At 39.2% G+C, this 17745-nt stretch overlaps 1 protein-coding gene across 3 annotated transcripts; it reads left to right on the top strand.

The window, feature by feature from the left end:
- The first annotated feature begins 228 nt into the window (after positions 1 to 228).
- Positions 229 to 17544, top strand: PABPC1 (poly(A) binding protein cytoplasmic 1). Of its 3 annotated transcripts, none has more exons than XM_004275341.4 (15): positions 229 to 947; positions 4057 to 4250; positions 4456 to 4571; positions 7018 to 7157; positions 8443 to 8537; positions 8874 to 9011; positions 9212 to 9307; positions 12718 to 12990; positions 13219 to 13309; positions 13926 to 14036; positions 14118 to 14272; positions 14846 to 14930; positions 15471 to 15601; positions 16185 to 16278; positions 17100 to 17544. In XM_004275341.4, the coding sequence occupies exons 1-14, from the start codon at positions 755 to 757 to the stop codon at positions 16275 to 16277; spliced, it is 1911 nt and encodes a 636-aa protein (XP_004275389.1). In that variant the 5' UTR covers positions 229 to 754; the 3' UTR covers position 16278; positions 17100 to 17544. The 3 variants fall into 3 exon arrangements, with proteins under 3 accessions (XP_004275389.1, XP_012390459.1, XP_049556383.1); XM_012535005.3 differs by having other exon boundaries at positions 234 to 947; positions 7018 to 7148; XM_049700426.1 differs by lacking the exon at positions 17100 to 17544 and having other exon boundaries at positions 234 to 947; positions 16185 to 16282.
- The last annotated feature ends 201 nt before the right edge of the window (positions 17545 to 17745 follow it).

The raw sequence follows: 17745 nt of genomic DNA, 5'->3' as shown, positions 1-17745 counted from the left end.
CGCATAAGCCCCGCCCCAGCCCCACCCCCACCCCCGCAGCGGCCGCCGCCGCCACCTCTCCCTTCCTCTTTGCTCTTTCCTCCTCCTGTTTTCTTTTCCCTCCTCCCCCTCGCCTCCTTTTCTCCTCCTCCTCCGGCGCTGACGCTCGCGTAGGGCCCTGGCGTCAGACGCGCGGGGGCAGGGTGAGTGCGGCGCGGGGTATAAGTAGAGGGTGCAGGAGGCGGTGCTTCCCCTTCTCCCCGGCGGTTAGTGCTGAGAGTGCGGAGTGTGTGCTCCGGCCTCGGAACACACATTTATTATTAAAAAAATCCAAAAAAATCTTAAAAAATCTTTTAAAAAACCAAAAAAAAAATTTACAAAAAATCCGCGTCTCCCCCGCCGGAGACTTTTATTTTTTTTTCTTCCTGTTTTATAAAATAACCCGGTGAAGCAACCGAGACCGACCCGCCCGCCCGCGGCCCCGCAGCAGCTCCAAGGAGGAACCAAGAGACCGAGGCCTTCCCGCTGCCCGGACCCGACACCGCCACCCTCGCTCCCCAGCCGGCAGCCGGCAGCCAGCAGCCAGCAGCCAGCAGCCAGCGGCAGCGGATCGACTCCGTTCTGCGGCTGTTGAGTAGTTTTCGATTCCGGTTGATTTTTGTCCCTCTGCGCTTGCCCCCGCTCCCCTCCCCCCGGCTCCGGCCCGCGACCCCAGCACTCGCTCTTCTCTTACGGAAAGGTCGCGGCCTGTGGCCCTGCGGGCAGCCGTGCCGAGATGAACCCCAGCGCCCCCAGCTACCCTATGGCCTCGCTCTACGTGGGGGACCTACACCCCGACGTGACCGAGGCGATGCTCTATGAGAAGTTCAGCCCGGCCGGGCCCATCCTCTCCATCCGGGTCTGCAGGGACATGATCACCCGCCGCTCCTTGGGCTACGCGTATGTGAACTTCCAGCAGCCGGCAGACGGTGAGAGCCGGGCCCGACGGCGGGCGGGCGGCCATGAGGCTCAGGCGGCGGCGGCGGGCTGGTTAGGCCGGCGGCCCGGGGGGAGGGGGCAGGAGGGCATGTCACCAGCCCTCCCCGGGGCCAGCGGGGCGAGGCTTGGGCGCCAGTACCCCGGTTCCCCGTGCCCGCAGGGACCCGCGCTGCCGGCAGCCGCACGCCCCTCGTACGCCGGGCCACTTCCTCCTTTGCGACCATTTTCTCGGCCTCAGCCGCTCTCAAACTTTAGGGTGATGACGCGCCGGGAGGGTGGGTGAGAATGGGTTCTAACACGACGCTCCCGCCAGTAGCTGCGGGATTCTGGGGTGTTGAGCGCCGAGCCCCCTTTTCCGGTAATAGGTGAAGGCGCTCCCACCACCCGAGGCTCTTGCCGGCGCCCCAGGGCGCCCCAGGAAGTGCATTTCGTTGCTCGAAAAATACCACGTGTTGAACCCTGTAACCTCACAGGCCCGAGGCCTGTTCCGGCTACTGGCCCAATCGCCTGGGGGAGCCACGGGGACTTAGAATAAAGTTAATATGGTGGTGTGGTGGTGGTATCAGGCTTCTGATTCCGTTCTTAATAACTTGTCAGTGACTGATGGCTCTGGAAGTATAAACTACCAATGAGACGTGCATTGGGGTTTTTCCTCTAGTTCAGACATTTCTCACTCTTAACAGCAGGTTAGGAGGGAGGGGATGTGGAAGAGAACCCTTTTGGAGGCCATCATTTTCTCAGGCTATTTAGGTAGTTGTGATTTTTTTAATCGAGTTAGTTTCGTAGTACTGGTAATTTATTCGGAATATTTTTTTCCCTCTGAAATAGTTTCTATGGTTTTGAGGGATTTTACTTAAAAATGACGTCACCAATTTTGACTGGAAAATGTTACTTGTGAGTGTCGTGTGGACTGGACTATTATACTTATGTGGCATTCTAATGGTGGTTTCCTTTTTTTTAAAGTAGTCCAGAATATCCATACATCATGGGGAATGATTGAGCACTAGAGTCAGCTTGAAATTTATGGGGAAAAAGATGCAGCTAACCTTGTATTTTTAAAAAGTTAAACAGTTTGCAAAAAATCCAGAATTTGGCAAACAGATATGTGACCTGATAACTTGCCAGGATTTTTCTTTATATCTGGATCAATTGACTTGCAGAAGTCATTTTCACTTGATTTTATGGTCCACTTTTGCCCCTTTTTCCCCTGGCTATTTGAATATATGTCAAGTGTTACAAAATATAAGGAATTTATTTTTATTTTTGTAGGAAAGTTCTTAAAGGTGGAATTGAAACTTTATTTCATTAACAGATCTGGAGTTATTTAGTGATCAGTTTTTCACTAGGTAAAGTTACTGCTGAGATTTTTGGGTAGGCAGGCTATTGAGTGACAGCAAGCCCGAAGTTGTAAAACTGCACTGCAGGTTTTCTGCCCTTTTGCTCTGTAGGCAGTAGCTCCAAATGTCACTCCATAACGGTTCTTCCCAACTCTGGGCAAGATTTATCGCTGAATGAAAGATCAGGGAAGATAATTTTGGGGCAGGTAATCACAAACTGAAGAGTTGATAGAGAAAACTTGGACAAATTCTAGAGAGCATGAAATGTAAACTTCTAAATTTAACAATTTTAAATCCGAAAAAAACAATTTTTAAAATTTCTTGGGGTTAGAAAGTTGAACTTCAGGTTACCGTGGTTACAGAACACTCACTGTGTATTACCCATCTATTGCAGTAGACCAGTATTGTAACTACTCAAAAGAAGGTAGCATTTTTCCATCTTCCATTTATTTCATTTCTATATATACAAATTATTGTTTTTCCAAATATTTTCAGTGGTTTCCGTTTATTTCTCCCCCTTATTTATTGCTACATTGATGTATTTGTAGAATAGCTTCTGAAAGTGACCAGTTTCCAATTTAACAGGAAGAGGTGACTCATTCAAAAGAAGCTCAAGCAAAGTCAGCTAAAAAACAGGGGAGCTGAGTAGGCGTGGTCAATTGATAAATGAGCTGACAGTTGTTTGTCACTATCTTCTAGAAACTAAAACTTTCATTTATAGAAAGAAGTGGCTGGAAAATTTGTCCTCTCACTAATTTTACAGTTAACACTAGCATGGAATTTGTGAAAATTGGTGTTTCAGGACTTCAAATGGACTGTGTGTTCCCACTCTTTAGGGACTAGTCTTTTCTACTTAAGGATGTATTTTTCCATTTAGAGTCTAAACTTCTGTATAAGTGTTTCTTTAATGGTACGGGTGCACATAATTTGATCCTTCATAGATGTAATCATAGGGTAGATTTTGAAATTTTCTAGCACTATTCAGAAATAATTGGTTAATCATCAGTTATTAAGTAAATGAATGATCTAAGATAAAATTGGTTTTATATGTAAATAAAGCATTAAAAGTGAATTGTGACTATCATAGACCTGGTATTTCAAAAGTTTTGTGTTACATAGCTAAGGACGTCCAACTTCACTTTAGTTTTGAAAGCCTGATTCAAGTCTTTCTGAATGGATAAAGCCTTTTTTTTAAAACATGGCCATAGGAATTGTGCCATGAATCACTGAAATCCCCCCAATAAGTCAGGAATTTTTTTAGAAAATGGACTAATTTTTGTACAGTACTGACAGTGATAAGCAAGAAACAATTTTGACAAGTAATAGAGAAGTTAAAATGCTTTAAAATCCATAAACTGTTCTGCTTGTGGATAATCTACAATTGCTTACTGTCCTTTATATTGCTTTTAAGCAGATTGTGAAGGGGAATCTCGGTTTTACAGTTGACTAGGAACAAAAAGGTGCTTTTAAATTTCATGGCAATTAAAGGAAGAGGTTGTTGCAGAAATAAGTTAGTTCTTAACGATACGTCATCCATTAACAAATTAACGTGGGAAATTTGGGGTTTTTTGATATTTGTCTTCTCTTTTTGCCTCGTACAGTTTAAATCTAGACTGGTATGAGGTAAGATCCAGCCATCTTGAAGTTTAAAGAGGTAGAGGGACCATGTGCTCTACTGTTCCCTCCACAATAGTTTATATAATTTTAAGTGGGCTATAAAAGTTTTGAAATAATATTTATTTTGAAAATGTCCTTCCTGCAGCGGAGCGTGCTTTGGACACCATGAATTTTGATGTTATAAAGGGCAAGCCAGTACGCATTATGTGGTCTCAGCGTGATCCATCACTTCGCAAAAGTGGAGTGGGCAACATATTCATTAAAAATTTGGACAAATCCATTGATAATAAAGCACTGTATGATACATTTTCTGCTTTTGGTAACATCCTTTCATGTAAGGTAAGTAAAAATATGACAGGTAAACATACTTACAGTGTTTTAGTTACTTGTAGTTTATTCCTTAAGATAGCAACCATGCTCTCTGTTAATGGATATCTTTATTTCCCAAATGCCCAGGTTACGTAGCTGACATGTTATCTCTGAGTACTGGAAAAATGCTAAATCAATAGCAAGTAATGAAAAATTATTACATATTTTTCCCTAGGTGGTTTGTGATGAAAATGGTTCCAAGGGTTATGGATTTGTGCATTTTGAGACACAAGAAGCAGCTGAAAGAGCTATTGAAAAAATGAATGGGATGCTTCTAAATGATCGCAAAGTGTAAGTGTACATGTTTAGTTAATCATTCTTCAAATGCTTTTAATAGTTCAATTCATGCATTTTACAAGTAATCTATTTGTGCTCTTAGAAGAGATACAGCTAAAGTGAAGATTAATAAACCACATCTTGGTAGATTTTATAATTGTCTTTTTTCCACATTCAGTGTAACATACAAGTAACAGTGAATTAATACAGCTGGTCAGCATTCAAACAGAAAAGAAACAGCAGAAGATAGGTATGCTGGAATATAAAGCTTTTTCAAAAATAAGTGCATATTAGTTGAAAAACTAGAAATCCAGGCAGAAACTTAAGCATAATTCCCAAGGTAGTAATTAGCCCCTTTTACGTTCAAAGCTGAAGCTAAAATAACTTGCCTGTATTTACATGCTGGTATGACATAAACTGCGATACAAACCCAGTGGTCTAAATTCAGAGCCCAGGGTGACTCTCTGCTTGGCTTTACTCCCACAGTTTATTGATGGAGTTTAAAGATTGTCATAATCGTTGTTTCAACACCTTTTGACTCCCTTCCCCATGTAAAGATAAATCGTAATTAAACCAGAAGTCTTCATGATTAATCTTTTCTGAAATAAACTTGTTCTTAAAAGTTGCAAACTTTTAAAATAATGACACTGATAAAACCTCTATAAGACTTTCTGCTACAAGTTGTAAAAATACAGATTTTGTGAGCCTAAAGACATTACAAATCTCAATTTTATCTTCAATGCCAGTGGATTTTGCTTAATTAGGTAAATTCAGCTGTGAGGTCACATTGTAAGTGAGCTGTGAGCTCATGTAAACTGCAGTGATGGCACGCAAATTGGGTTTGGTTCTTACAGGTCAACTGCATCACTCTTAAGGTGTGGTTCTCATAAATCTGCATCAAGTGGGATGGTCAGTCCGTACATGGAGGAGTCATGCACATGGTGTTACCTGTTTGAGTTCCATCAATTACATGATTAAGGAAAGACTTTGTAGTATGTAAAGAACCCCATACAAGTCTAAGAAAACCAGCAACTCCTCAATGGGAACAATGTTTACAAAGGCTAATTCTTAAGAATAATACATCTTTAAATGGGAAAAATGTTCAGCATCATTAGTATTCAGAGATGAAGCTATCTTTTGCCTGTCAGCAGTGCTTTAGGGGAAAAAAAAGAATGGCTACCCCTGGTGGAGGTCGATTAAACAAAGAACTTGATTTATTGCTGTTTTTTGAGTATAAAATGATATAACCCTTTTTGGAAAGCAGTTTGTAGGTATAAACTTAAGATCATTTATATACCTTTCGAGCTGCCATGATTTCTGCAACTCTATCCTAAGAACAAATAACAAAGTTTCATAACGTTGCGGCATTATTTACAAAAGAAAGTTTTGTTGTCCACAATGGAATATCATGTTCCCACTGAGAACATTTATAAAACTAATTGCATGGAGAAGCAGCACCATATGGGTGGGGGGAGGTGTGGGGTGCGGCTAAGGGAATAAAATGTAGGTGTCTCCTATGGAAAGGAATTGTGCTGGACTAACGTTCTTAAGCACAGAGAACAAAAAGGCCTACGAAAAGTCAGTCATGATTTGGGTGGGATTATGGGCGATGGTTTTTTTTTTTTTAAGAAGATGTTGGGGGTAGGAGTTTATTAATTAATTTATTTTTGCTGTGTTGGGTCTTTGTTTCTGTGGGAAGGCTTTCTCTAGGTGTGGCAAGCGGGGGCCACTCTTCATCGTGGTGCGCGGGCCTCTCAGTATCACGGCCTCTCTTGTTGCGGAGCATAACCTCCAGAAGCGCAGGCTCAGTAGTTGTGGCTCACGGGCCTAGTTGCTCCGCGGGATGTGGGATCCTCCCAGACCAGGGCTCGAACCTGTGTCCCCTGCATTGGCAGGCAGACTCTCAACCACTGCGCCACCAGGGAAGCCCCTGGGTGATGGTTTTGTGATGTATATTATATTGTTTAATGACACATGTACTACTTTTAGGGAAAACCTCAATTTTTAAAACACATTTTGTTGACAATGCTGCAAAGAAATTTGTTCCAGGCTGTTGTATGTTAGAGTACAGAATTCGGTAGCTTAAATTTATATTTTAGGAGATTGCAAACGAAGTGCAAGAGCCATGTTGAAACAGCAACGATAAAAGCTTTTCTGTTTTTTCACTGGCGTGGTGCAGGCATACTCCACTAGTTTGTATTGCTGGACGTAATCTTCTTAATCCTAGGTTAGCTAGAAGGAAGGGAGAGGAGTGTGTATTAAGAAAAATGTTCTTTTTCGTGATTATAGTTAAGAGGTTTGTTCTCACGTTTCACTTAAGGCCCTATTTCTGTTTTATAGTTTGCTTTTTATTAGAGATTCTGAAATTATCAGTAACTATTACAGAGTCAACCGTCAGGCTTAATTAACCTGAACTTCATAAAATACAACCTAATTTTATAGTTCTTATCTATTTTATTAGATTTGTTGGACGATTTAAGTCTCGTAAGGAACGAGAAGCAGAACTCGGAGCTAGGGCAAAAGAGTTCACCAATGTTTACATCAAGAATTTTGGAGAAGACATGGATGATGAGCGCCTTAAGGATCTCTTTGGCAAGTTTGGTAATGTGTCTGAATTAAATTTTTATACTCAGTTCTGAGTAATTGTTCAGTGTTAGTTTTGGCTAATATTTTATACTAAAAAAGTAAATGGGACTTCACATGTTTTAAAATATTGTAGTTACTTGGGTTAAGCTACTGATAGTCCATTATACTAGCATATAAATAGAATTCTATCCAGTTTAAAGGTTAATAGCATTGTATTAGCACCGTAAGATGTGACTGTGTAATTGGAACAGATCTTAAAAGTTTTTGCTATGTTAAGAAATTGTGCTGGATTTATGTACTAACAGATCCCATCTCATCAGAGGCATTGCATGAGACACAGCCAACTTAGGTTGGAGTGTAGTCTTTAATTATGGGACAGGAAAGCTGGCCGGCTGTGGGATATTTGGCCAGTCTCAGCATCATGTTTGAGCAATTTAAAATAATGACTTTTAAAGACAAAGATCCAGATTTTCCCATGAAGTGTGTAACCGGTCTCACTTTAGATAGTTGTGTAGCTGATCAGAAAATGAACTTTAAATTGTACCCTTGAAGGTGATTTACTTGCCCCTTACCTTTGCTTTCCTTTTTGTTTAACTTAAATAGGTGTCCCTTTTTAAAAGCATCTCAAATCATAAAGAATGAGGACATCTAATACTTTACTATTGCCAAGCTGGCATGCCACATTGAACCCTCTAAACAGTTGATGTGTGCCCATACATCTTACAGATTGCCTGTAATCAGATGTGATTTGTAATCTTTTTTCCCCACCTACCTGAGATAATACTTAGCACTTCTGTTAAGTCTGTTTTATTTGAGGGAGTGGTGGGGGAATATGTGTCTTCAGAAACATGCCACCTCCTCCAGGTGCTTCTGCTATGTCAAAGGTCAAACCCCGTGTTTCCTCTACTCCTTGTTGAAAATCAAGTGGGCCAAGGCTTAAAAATTCTTAAAAGAAAAACAAATTGTTTTAAAATAATGCATCTGTTTTGTACTAATGCTAAGAATAAAACTTAATCATCATTTACATTTGTCTAAAACGTATCTCCTTAAATGGAAGGAGGAGTGTTTCAGGGAATAGAGTATTAACTTAGCTTCTTAGTAGAAATAAAGAGAATATTTAGTGCCCATGGTGGGAGAGAAGAGGGTGGTTATAGGAGGAATAAATTTCTGGAGGCTTGGAGTTTTTTTAATCCCCATTTTTATATTTTTTTTCATGGCTTTGTTTGTGTATTGAAACTTGAAATGTATAAACTAAATGTTGTATGGAATATCTTTGAATCATTAAAAAAATTTTTTTTAGGACCTGCCTTAAGTGTGAAAGTAATGACTGATGAGAGTGGAAAATCCAAAGGTTTTGGATTTGTAAGCTTTGAAAGGCATGAAGATGCACAGAAAGTAAGACTTAAAATATACTAACCAAAGGCAGTGTGGGTTTTTCTGTATTTTATAGTAAGATGTGGGGGTATAAAGTTGAGTTGTTCTTGCATTGAAATACACATGCGTACCAACGGCTAGTCTACATGTTCATCTCCACATATATTGTTTTGAATTACTTGCATTTTATATATTTTGAGGGTATAAATTGAAAACCTCTGTTGTCTTAAAACCTCACAGTTTAGTTTTTATGGTGGGTACATCTTTAGCTTTTATAATCTAACAAATTTTCTTTATTGTTAAAAAATGAATTTATATATTGCAAGTTAGTAATTAAAATTTTGTGGTCTTTGTAAGGCTGTGGATGAGATGAACGGAAAGGAGCTCAATGGAAAACAAATTTACGTTGGTCGAGCCCAGAAAAAAGTGGAAAGACAGACGGAACTTAAGCGCAAATTTGAACAGATGAAGCAAGATAGGATCACCAGATACCAGGTTCATTATTTAACTGAATGAGCAAAAATAAGACAGGGATGAGGAAACCTATTTTATGTTCATTTCAGTTACTGACAGGTAACTGGAGGGTTTGAGAGGGGAAAAGGAGAGGAAACATGGGATAAGATAATAGGAAGTATGCTTAAGTACCACTACGGTTTTCTTTTTCTAAATTTTTTTTTATTTTATTTTTATTTTAGGGTGTAAACCTTTATGTGAAAAATCTCGATGATGGTATTGATGATGAACGTCTCCGGAAAGAGTTTTCTCCGTTCGGTACAATCACTAGTGCAAAGGTAAAGCATATGATGCACTTTTCTTTTTTTTTTGCGATACGCGGGCCTCTCACTGTTGTGGCCTCTCCCGTTGTGGAGCACAGGCTCCGGACGCGCAGGCTCAGCGGCCATGGCTCATGGGCCCAGCTGCTCTGCGGCATGTGGGATCTTCCCGGACCAGGGCACAAACCCGTGTCCCCTGCATCGGCAGGTGGACTCTCAACCACTGCGCTACCAGGGAAGCCCGATGCACTTTTTTTTTTTAAGATTTACGAAAAATCCATGCCCATGGATATATGTATATAAATTTTATATTTCATATGGAGTGTTTTTCTTTATAAATGAATGGTCAAATAGTTTTTGCTTTTCTCTAAAAATTCAGCCTTTCATTTTTCAGAAAATCATATCTTTGCTTCATTACTTCAAAAACTTATATTCAGGGCTTCCCTGGTGGCGCAGTGGTTGAGAGTCCGCCTGCCGATGGAGGGGACACGGGTTCGTGCCCCGGTCTGGGAAGATCCCACATACCGCGAAGCGGCTGGGCCTGTGAGCCACGGCCGCTGAGCCTGCGTGTCCGGAGCCTGTGCTCCGCAACGGGAGAGGCCACAACAGTGAGAGGCCCGCGTACCGGGGAAAAAAAACAACAACAACAACATATTCAGATTTGAAGTGGCTGGAAAGGCTGCATTTGATGACCATAGTGATTGATCATCACATGATATGCACTGTTCTGTACTCTGTTAAACTAGTTATTTTACTGGTTAAAGAAAGCAATTTATTAGGGAACTGTAATTGTTACTATTTGAGCTAATCTATATTTGCTTACAGAATTCACTCTGGGGAGTCAAACTTAAAGCCCCCTAACAGTAAAGGTAGAGATCATGTTTGCTTTTACTTGAAATCAGAAATTAAGAAATACAACAGTAAGATTCTAGTTTAAATTCTGGAATTTTGATATAAGAACCTCTGCTTCAGGTGTTTTTTCTGGTGTCCATGGCCCCAAGAATCCTTCTGTATTTAAAGTTCTGTATGTATGTACCTTGAGGGGTGGGAAGAGTATCTAAAACTTTAAACAGATTCTCAAAAGAGTACAGGAAAAATTAAAACTGAGTGCTCTGGAGTGACCTCCTGGCTGATCTTTCTATTCTGCAACCCCATTGACCAACTTCTACGATAGAATGTTAAGGAGCATAGTAGAGGAATACACATAAAAATGCAGGTGATGTAGTTGTCTTCTGTTTCATTCAGCCTGTGCTTTTGTAGAAGAACCTGGAGTATGATAGAATCTATTCCTGAGTTTGTTTATCCTCAGTATGTTCCCTGAAAATCATTTAAATTGAATATTGTGCATCAGTTTATTTTGAATGTATGAAGAAGCATGCATGTTTTACAAAGGAGGGTGTTTTTTAAGTCCTTTTCAAAAAGTCCTTTGTGGATCATATCGCTGTTGGCAAGGAGGTGAAAAGGTTTCGCAGGAATTCTGGGAGAGGAGGTCATTATGTTAATTTGATAATGCTTGCTGAAAAACAAATTGGTCAAGACAGAAGTGTAAAAAGGTGACCCCTCCATTTTTCATTTTCAGTCTTCAAAAGGAGTTTGGTTGGCCTTTCCAGATAATTTTCCATGCTTGTATACATTTTGTATACATATAAACAGTTTTTATAAAACAGGATCATAGTATACCTATTCTGCAACTTGTCTTTTTACTTAACAGATCTAGGTACATATTTATTTCAGGCATTTGCTCATTTTTTGCTAAGGGCTGAATATTCATGGTACAGATGTACCATAACTTATTCTACTGTGCCTGTATTATTGGTCATTTGGTTTGCTTTGCATGCTACCACTGTTAGACCCAGCACTCTGATAAACATCTTTATACATATATTTTTGCACACACACCAGTATTTCTGGAGTTCAAGAATTGAAGTTTCTGGTTAGTGGGTGTGTGTATTTAAAATTCATACAACTGAATTGTCCCAAAAAGGCTGAACAAATTAAATTACTACTAGTCTTGTCAATTTAGTAGAAAGTGGTATGCATCTTTTTAAATGAGATGTACTTTTTATGTGTTTATTTGTTTAGCCTATTCTTTGCATATTTTTATACTGCGTTGGTTATCTTTACTGATTTAGGGGAAATTTCATGTCGGCGCTTTGTTTTATGTTGCAAGTATTTTCTCTAAGTCTTCCACTTAGGACTTTGGGGGTCTTGTGTCATCTTGGTTTCCCTGTATTTTTGCATCTTATGTTCAGATACAGAATCTTATCTGGCAGTTTGATGTTTTTCAATGTGATGTGAATAAGAGCTGTAAGTTAATTCAGAATTATCCCTTTGTACCACGTACTAGATAGTCCAAAGTCCGTCTTTCCCCCACTGTTTTAAAATGTAAGCTTTAACATATGAAGTTCCCATAATTGCATGGGTATGTTTCTGGACTCTTTTTTGAGATATAATTGACATAAACATATTTAAGTATATAACATAATTGTTTGATATTTGTATATACTGCAAAGTGATCACAATAAGTCTAGTTAAAATTCATTACAAAACATTTTTTTTCTTGTAATGGTAACTGTAAAGATCTACTCTCAGCAACTTTCAGATGTATAATACAGTATTATCTGTAGTCCCCATGCTGTACAATACGACCCCATGACTTGCTTTATACGTGGGAGTTTGTACTTTTTAGCTACCTTCACCCCCATACCTCTCTGGCAACCACCAGTCTGTTCTCTGTATCCTTGAGCCCAGTTGTTTTGTTGTTTTGATTCTGCATTTATGTAAGATCATCGGTCTCTGTTTGATTGCTGTTTTGTTTGTTCTGTGCCACCAGTATGCTGTTTAATGTAGCTGTATAGCACGCTTATGTATGTTGCATGGCTACTGAGAAGTTCTTTGCATCTCCTCGTTGCTTGTTTAAAAGATTTTGAGTCATTGTGAGCTTCCTGAATATTGTTTATACTCCAATATTTATGGCCCTATGGTCTTGAATGTGAAAGTTTAATTTTAAAATGTGGATACTGTGATATTCAACTGCTTTTTCCTCCCCTCTAATGAGTAATGAAAGCATCTTGTCAGCCCGAATTGCTACGATAGTCAAATTTTAATAGTGCATGTTTTTAGTGGTGCTAAAATTTAGTAGGCCTTGATTGTATTTAGAAATTAAACCTTAATATTGAAAATCTAGAACTTTAACAAAGTTGCTATTGGACCTCCACCCCTTTACTTCTTTTGCTTGGCTGGGATAATGCATGCATGTAGTTTACCCTTAATATTTGGATATCAAGGGAAAAATTGTGGGAAAAAGTGATGAAAGCATTGACAGGGGTCAGTTAAATGTGAGTTGGTGGCTATAGTTCATACTCTGCTTTTCGTGCCTCATCTACCATTGCATTAATCATGTGTTTTCTTCCATTTTCTTTTAATAGGTTATGATGGAGGGTGGTCGCAGCAAAGGGTTTGGATTTGTGTGTTTCTCCTCCCCAGAAGAAGCCACTAAAGCAGTTACGGAAATGAATGGTAGAATTGTGGCCACCAAGCCATTGTATGTAGCTTTAGCTCAGCGCAAAGAAGAGCGCCAGGCTCACCTCACTAACCAGTATATGCAGAGAATGGCAAGTGTAAGAGCTGTGCCCAACCCTGTAATCAACCCCTACCAGCCAGCACCTCCTTCAGGTTACTTCATGGCAGCTATCCCACAGGTAGGTTTTAGAAGAGAACAAAAACCTCATGAAGGTTTTCCTCTTCAGTCATCTTTAATGTTTTGTGCCCCACTAAAAAATAAATAAAGCCCTAAGATGAAGAGATGTTAATTATGATTGGATTTGAAAAATGCTTAGAGTGTGAGGACCTGCTAAATGTTTTGAGTGCATAACTAGTTGCATTATTTGCTTTTTTCTTTAGCTGATACATTTGCTTGCTTTCTGCAGACTCAGAACCGTGCTGCATACTATCCTCCTAGCCAAATTGCTCAACTAAGACCAAGTCCTCGCTGGACTGCTCAGGGTGCCAGACCTCATCGTAAGCTTTTTTTTTTTTTTTTAAGGTTGCAAAGTATTTGAACTAAAAACATAAATGAGGTGAATTAGCTGTTATATCCCAATGGTATAGCTCTTGCTTTTTATAGTTTATTTTTATGGGTGTTCATTTTGGGGATCCTAGCATTTTGTTTTTAAAAAAACATTGTAAAATGTTTCACCATTCCTTAAGACAGCAATATCTATGCCGTTTTGATTTTCCTTTATGACAAGTTTGGGAATGCATCCAACTCAATTTCATATTTGGTGAGGCAGTAGTTTTAAAAGATCTTGTTCCATGTATGAGGACCAGGGTCCAGGCATTTTCAGCCTTATCCTGTGGAATAGTGCTGTATTGCAGGAACGCTTAGAATCAGGTTCATGTATCATATTTAGATATTAATAAGTACTTGTCCTTGTATGAATGAAAACTTTTTATTTACTGATGCTCTGATATGATTAAGTCTGGAGAAATGGCATGTAGGAGCCTAAGCTTTTAAAAATGGTTTGTTTATGTTTGGTCATCTATAGCCTTTTGTGCAAACCTCAGCTCTGAAAAAGCGGCATGAACACTTGGTGAGTTTCTCCCATTTAATGTGTGTTCGTATCTTTAAACATAGCATTCCAAAATATGCCCGGTGCTATCCGCCCAGCCGCTCCTAGACCACCATTTAGTACTATGAGACCAGCTTCTTCACAGGTTCCACGAGTCATGTCGACACAGCGTGTTGGTGAGTCTTAACCCTTCCTGTAAAAGTTGGTCTCCAATTTTAAATAGCAAGATAAATACGAAAATCTTTTTATTTTTTTAGCTAACACATCAACACAGACAATGGGTCCACGTCCTGCAGCTGCTGCAGCTGCAGCTACTCCTGCTGTTCGCACCGTTCCACAGTATAAATACGCTGCGGGAGTTCGCAATCCTCAACAACATCTTAACGCACAGCCCCAAGTTACCATGCAGCAGGTGTGGATTTAATGATTTCTTTATAAAGATGACAGTCCTTGATCTCAGTCAAAGACATTGAAGACAACTGTATGATATATGAGAGCTTAAGCTATGTAGAATATCTTGTTGAGGTGCCACTAATTGATAGTATGTAATTGATAGTATGTAAAAATGTCTTCTGTGTGCTATACTCTAGGAACTAGATAAGCATTCAGCAGTCCCTCATCCTGAATTACTTATGTGAGAGTTTTGTCTGGCATAGTTGTAAGAAAGGGTGAAGTAAAGTTTAGTTTGTGAGATTTGGCTTACCTTTTTCTTTTTGACCCTAGGACCAAAATCGTTGTTGATCATAGAAGTATGATTCCAAAGACTACTCCAGATAAAAAAGAAAATTCAACATCCCCTGTGCTTACATTACTTGAGCACTTAGGTGTTAGTATAGCTACCTTAGGCTGTGTTTCCGAATCACTCAGCTTCTATTTATGTTTAGATTACAGTCTTTATCCAGTTAATTTCCAATGATGGCTGTATTTGTACTTGCCATTACTTCTGTACTTTTTAAACTTAGGAATTCTCCCGTTTTCTTTCTAGCCTGCTGTTCATGTACAAGGTCAGGAACCTTTGACTGCTTCCATGTTGGCATCTGCCCCTCCTCAAGAACAGAAGCAAATGTTGGGTAAGTACCTTTGTCCCACCTAGTCAGTTACAGAGACACTAGAGAATAGGAAGACATTTAGACCTCCTCTGTACCTAAAAATGACAGCCAGGGTGGCAGGATGTGCATTGGCATGAATGGTTATGATGGCACAGTTTGTCTGCCTGGAAAAGCTATTAAAATGTCGCCTTTGGTGGACAGCGTAATAGGGCATTGCTTGCCATGTACCCCGCCACATTTTTGGAAGAAGGAATTTGAACCAAATGAGTAACCACTTTGATTTTGCCTGAGTACAGATTTAACATTTTAATAGTAAACATAGCTTCAGTTCCTCTTTTGTTTTTGGCAAACTGACAGCTGCCAAGAAGTAATTGCCTTGTGGTAGATCTTAATCTGTTTTATAGCAATCTTCTCATGAAAGATACTGAAGTGGTGGGTTATAGGTTAGCATTTATTTGCTGTATACAAAAGATTCTTAAACCCCAGTTTTAATATGGTAGATGCCTTAAAAATTTTTTGTTTTTTTGATTGGAGTGTTTGTTTGAATGTTTTTGTTCCTAGGTGAACGGCTCTTTCCTCTAATTCAAGCCATGCACCCTACTCTTGCTGGTAAAATCACTGGCATGTTGTTGGAGATTGATAATTCAGAACTTCTTCATATGCTTGAGTCTCCAGAGTCTCTCCGTTCTAAAGTAATTTAAATTTTATCATTTATCTAGTAGCTTCTTATAGTACATATTCCAGGATGTTTTGTAGGAACTTAATTTTTCTAGGACATTTATAAGTGCTTTATACAAGTCATGCACAGTTCTAAGAGTTTTATAAATATTAATTGAAAATCCTAATAATAACCTATGGTGCTGTTATCACCATTTTATACACGGGGAAACTGAAGCATAGAGAGGTTAAGTAATTTGCCCAGTGCTCACAAAGCAGCTAGGGAATGGCAGAGCTTGGTTTCAAATCCAGTCTCTGTAACTCCAGCGTTCATGCTGTCTTAACTGTGCTGCATCTTAAAGGGATGTTTGCTGATATTTCTCAACTTTGGGGGATTTTTGGTGGGGAGAGAGTTAAGAAGTGCAAGAGGTTCATAATTCTAGAACAGTGGTGGAATGGAACCCAAAAGATACGGATATAGTTGGAATGTTTTTCGATAACAGTTGTTTCCACTTTCACCTGAGGAAAGGAATTTGCCTTTGTTGGACATTTGTGTGTTGTCCATATGAAATTATCGTCTAATTATTATTTTTCAGAACCAGCTTCTCTTTTTTTCAGGTTGATGAAGCTGTAGCTGTACTACAAGCCCACCAAGCAAAAGAGGCTGCCCAGAAAGCAGTTAACAGTGCCACTGGGGTTCCAACTGTTTAAAGTGAGCCTGCCCCCTATGTTTGTTTCTTATTTTAACAGTTTGACCATATTTTGAAACATAGCAAAAACTCATTTTACCATTAATTCAAATGCATTGCAAATTTTTCGAAGAGAAGTAGAGATACAGAGGAATTAAAGGAAACTTTACCTGTTACCCTGGTATTGACTTGAATTTTTAAGATCAGAGCCCTTTCAAGCATTTTGTATAGTAATTTGTATTAAATGGCTGTAATAGGGATTGGCCCTGTATAGCTGTTCTTGGAGGTCTTTTCATAGCTTAATACATTTTCTTGGGTGGCAGCGATGACGGTTGCCTTTTGGCCTCTGCTGTTGCCTTTCGTTAGCCCCAGGAAATGGGCTGATGTAGCTGTGTAGCCAGAGCCAGGGATGGGCAAAGCTTTTTTGTAAAATAGGAAATAGTTGGGGCTTTGGGGGCCATGGTGCGTGTTGAAGCTACTCTGCTCCACCGTTAGTGTGAGAACAGCCACAGACAACATGTAAACCAGTGGGTATGGCTGTGTCCAGTGGAGCTTTACAGAAGCAGCCTGTAAACAGGCTGAATTTGGCCAAGGGCTTTACATAAGTGTCAGTATTGGTCCTGTTATTTTTGTTTTGTTAAAATATTTGACATATAACAGTGTGTAAATTTAAGGTGTGTAACGTTAATTGGATACATTTATATATTGTAATATGACTGCCATTATAGCTATAGTTAGCACCTCTGTCACTTAGGTAAAGATCTTTTCTTTTTAGTGGTTGGAATCATTAAATTCTGTCTCGTAAATTTGATGATTATAACCTTTTTTCCCCCCACATTTACAGATGATCAGGGACCATGAAAAGAAACTCGTGCTTCACCGAAGAAAAATACCTAAACATCGAAAAACTTAAATATTATGGAAAAAAAACATTGCAAAATATAAAATAAATAAAAAAAGGAAAGGAAACTTTGAACCTTATGTACCGAGCAAATGCCAGGTCTAGCAACATAATGCTAGTCCTAGATTACTTATTGATTTAAAAACAACAAAAAAAAACAAAAAAATAGTAAAATATAAAAACAAATTAATGTTTTATAGACCCTGGGAAAAAGAATTTTCAGCAAAGTACAAAAATTTAAAGCATTCCTTTCTTTAATTTTGTAATTCTTTACTGTGGCATATCTCAGAATGTCACTTCTGTTTTAAATAACAGAATTGATAACTGAGCAAGGAAACGTAATTTGGATTATAAAATTCTTGCTTTAATAAAAATTCCTTAAACAGTGCACAGTGATGTTACGCTATTTTATTTCTCTTTGTAATTAATTGGCTTGGGTAAATAGGTGATAAGCTGGCATTGGTGTAAGAACCTCTTTCATGAGAAAGTACTTCAGAGGTTTCTTAGTTTTATGTAAAAGAGGCATAAGACAATGTCTATAATGCAGTTTATGAATTTAGATTTCCATGTGAGTTCTTGAATCGAGACA

This window comes from Orcinus orca, chromosome 17 (assembly GCF_937001465.1).
Source record: "Orcinus orca chromosome 17, mOrcOrc1.1, whole genome shotgun sequence".
Classification (NCBI taxonomy): domain Eukaryota; kingdom Metazoa; phylum Chordata; class Mammalia; order Artiodactyla; family Delphinidae; genus Orcinus; species Orcinus orca.
Note: the sequence above shows the minus strand (reverse complement) of the source record. Positions and strands in the feature narration are given on the sequence as shown.

Excerpts from the sequence above, each read along its gene's own strand:
- PABPC1 (XM_004275341.4), top strand. The coding sequence starts at position 755 with ATGAACCCCAGCGCCCCCAGCTACCCTATGGCCTCGCTCTACGTGGGG. Across the intron at positions 7,158-8,442 it reads GGATCTCTTTGGCAAGTTTG|GACCTGCCTTAAGTGTGAAA; the intron begins GTAATGTGTCTG and ends AATTTTTTTTAG. Across the intron at positions 9,308-12,717 it reads GTACAATCACTAGTGCAAAG|GTTATGATGGAGGGTGGTCG; the intron begins GTAAAGCATATG and ends TTCTTTTAATAG.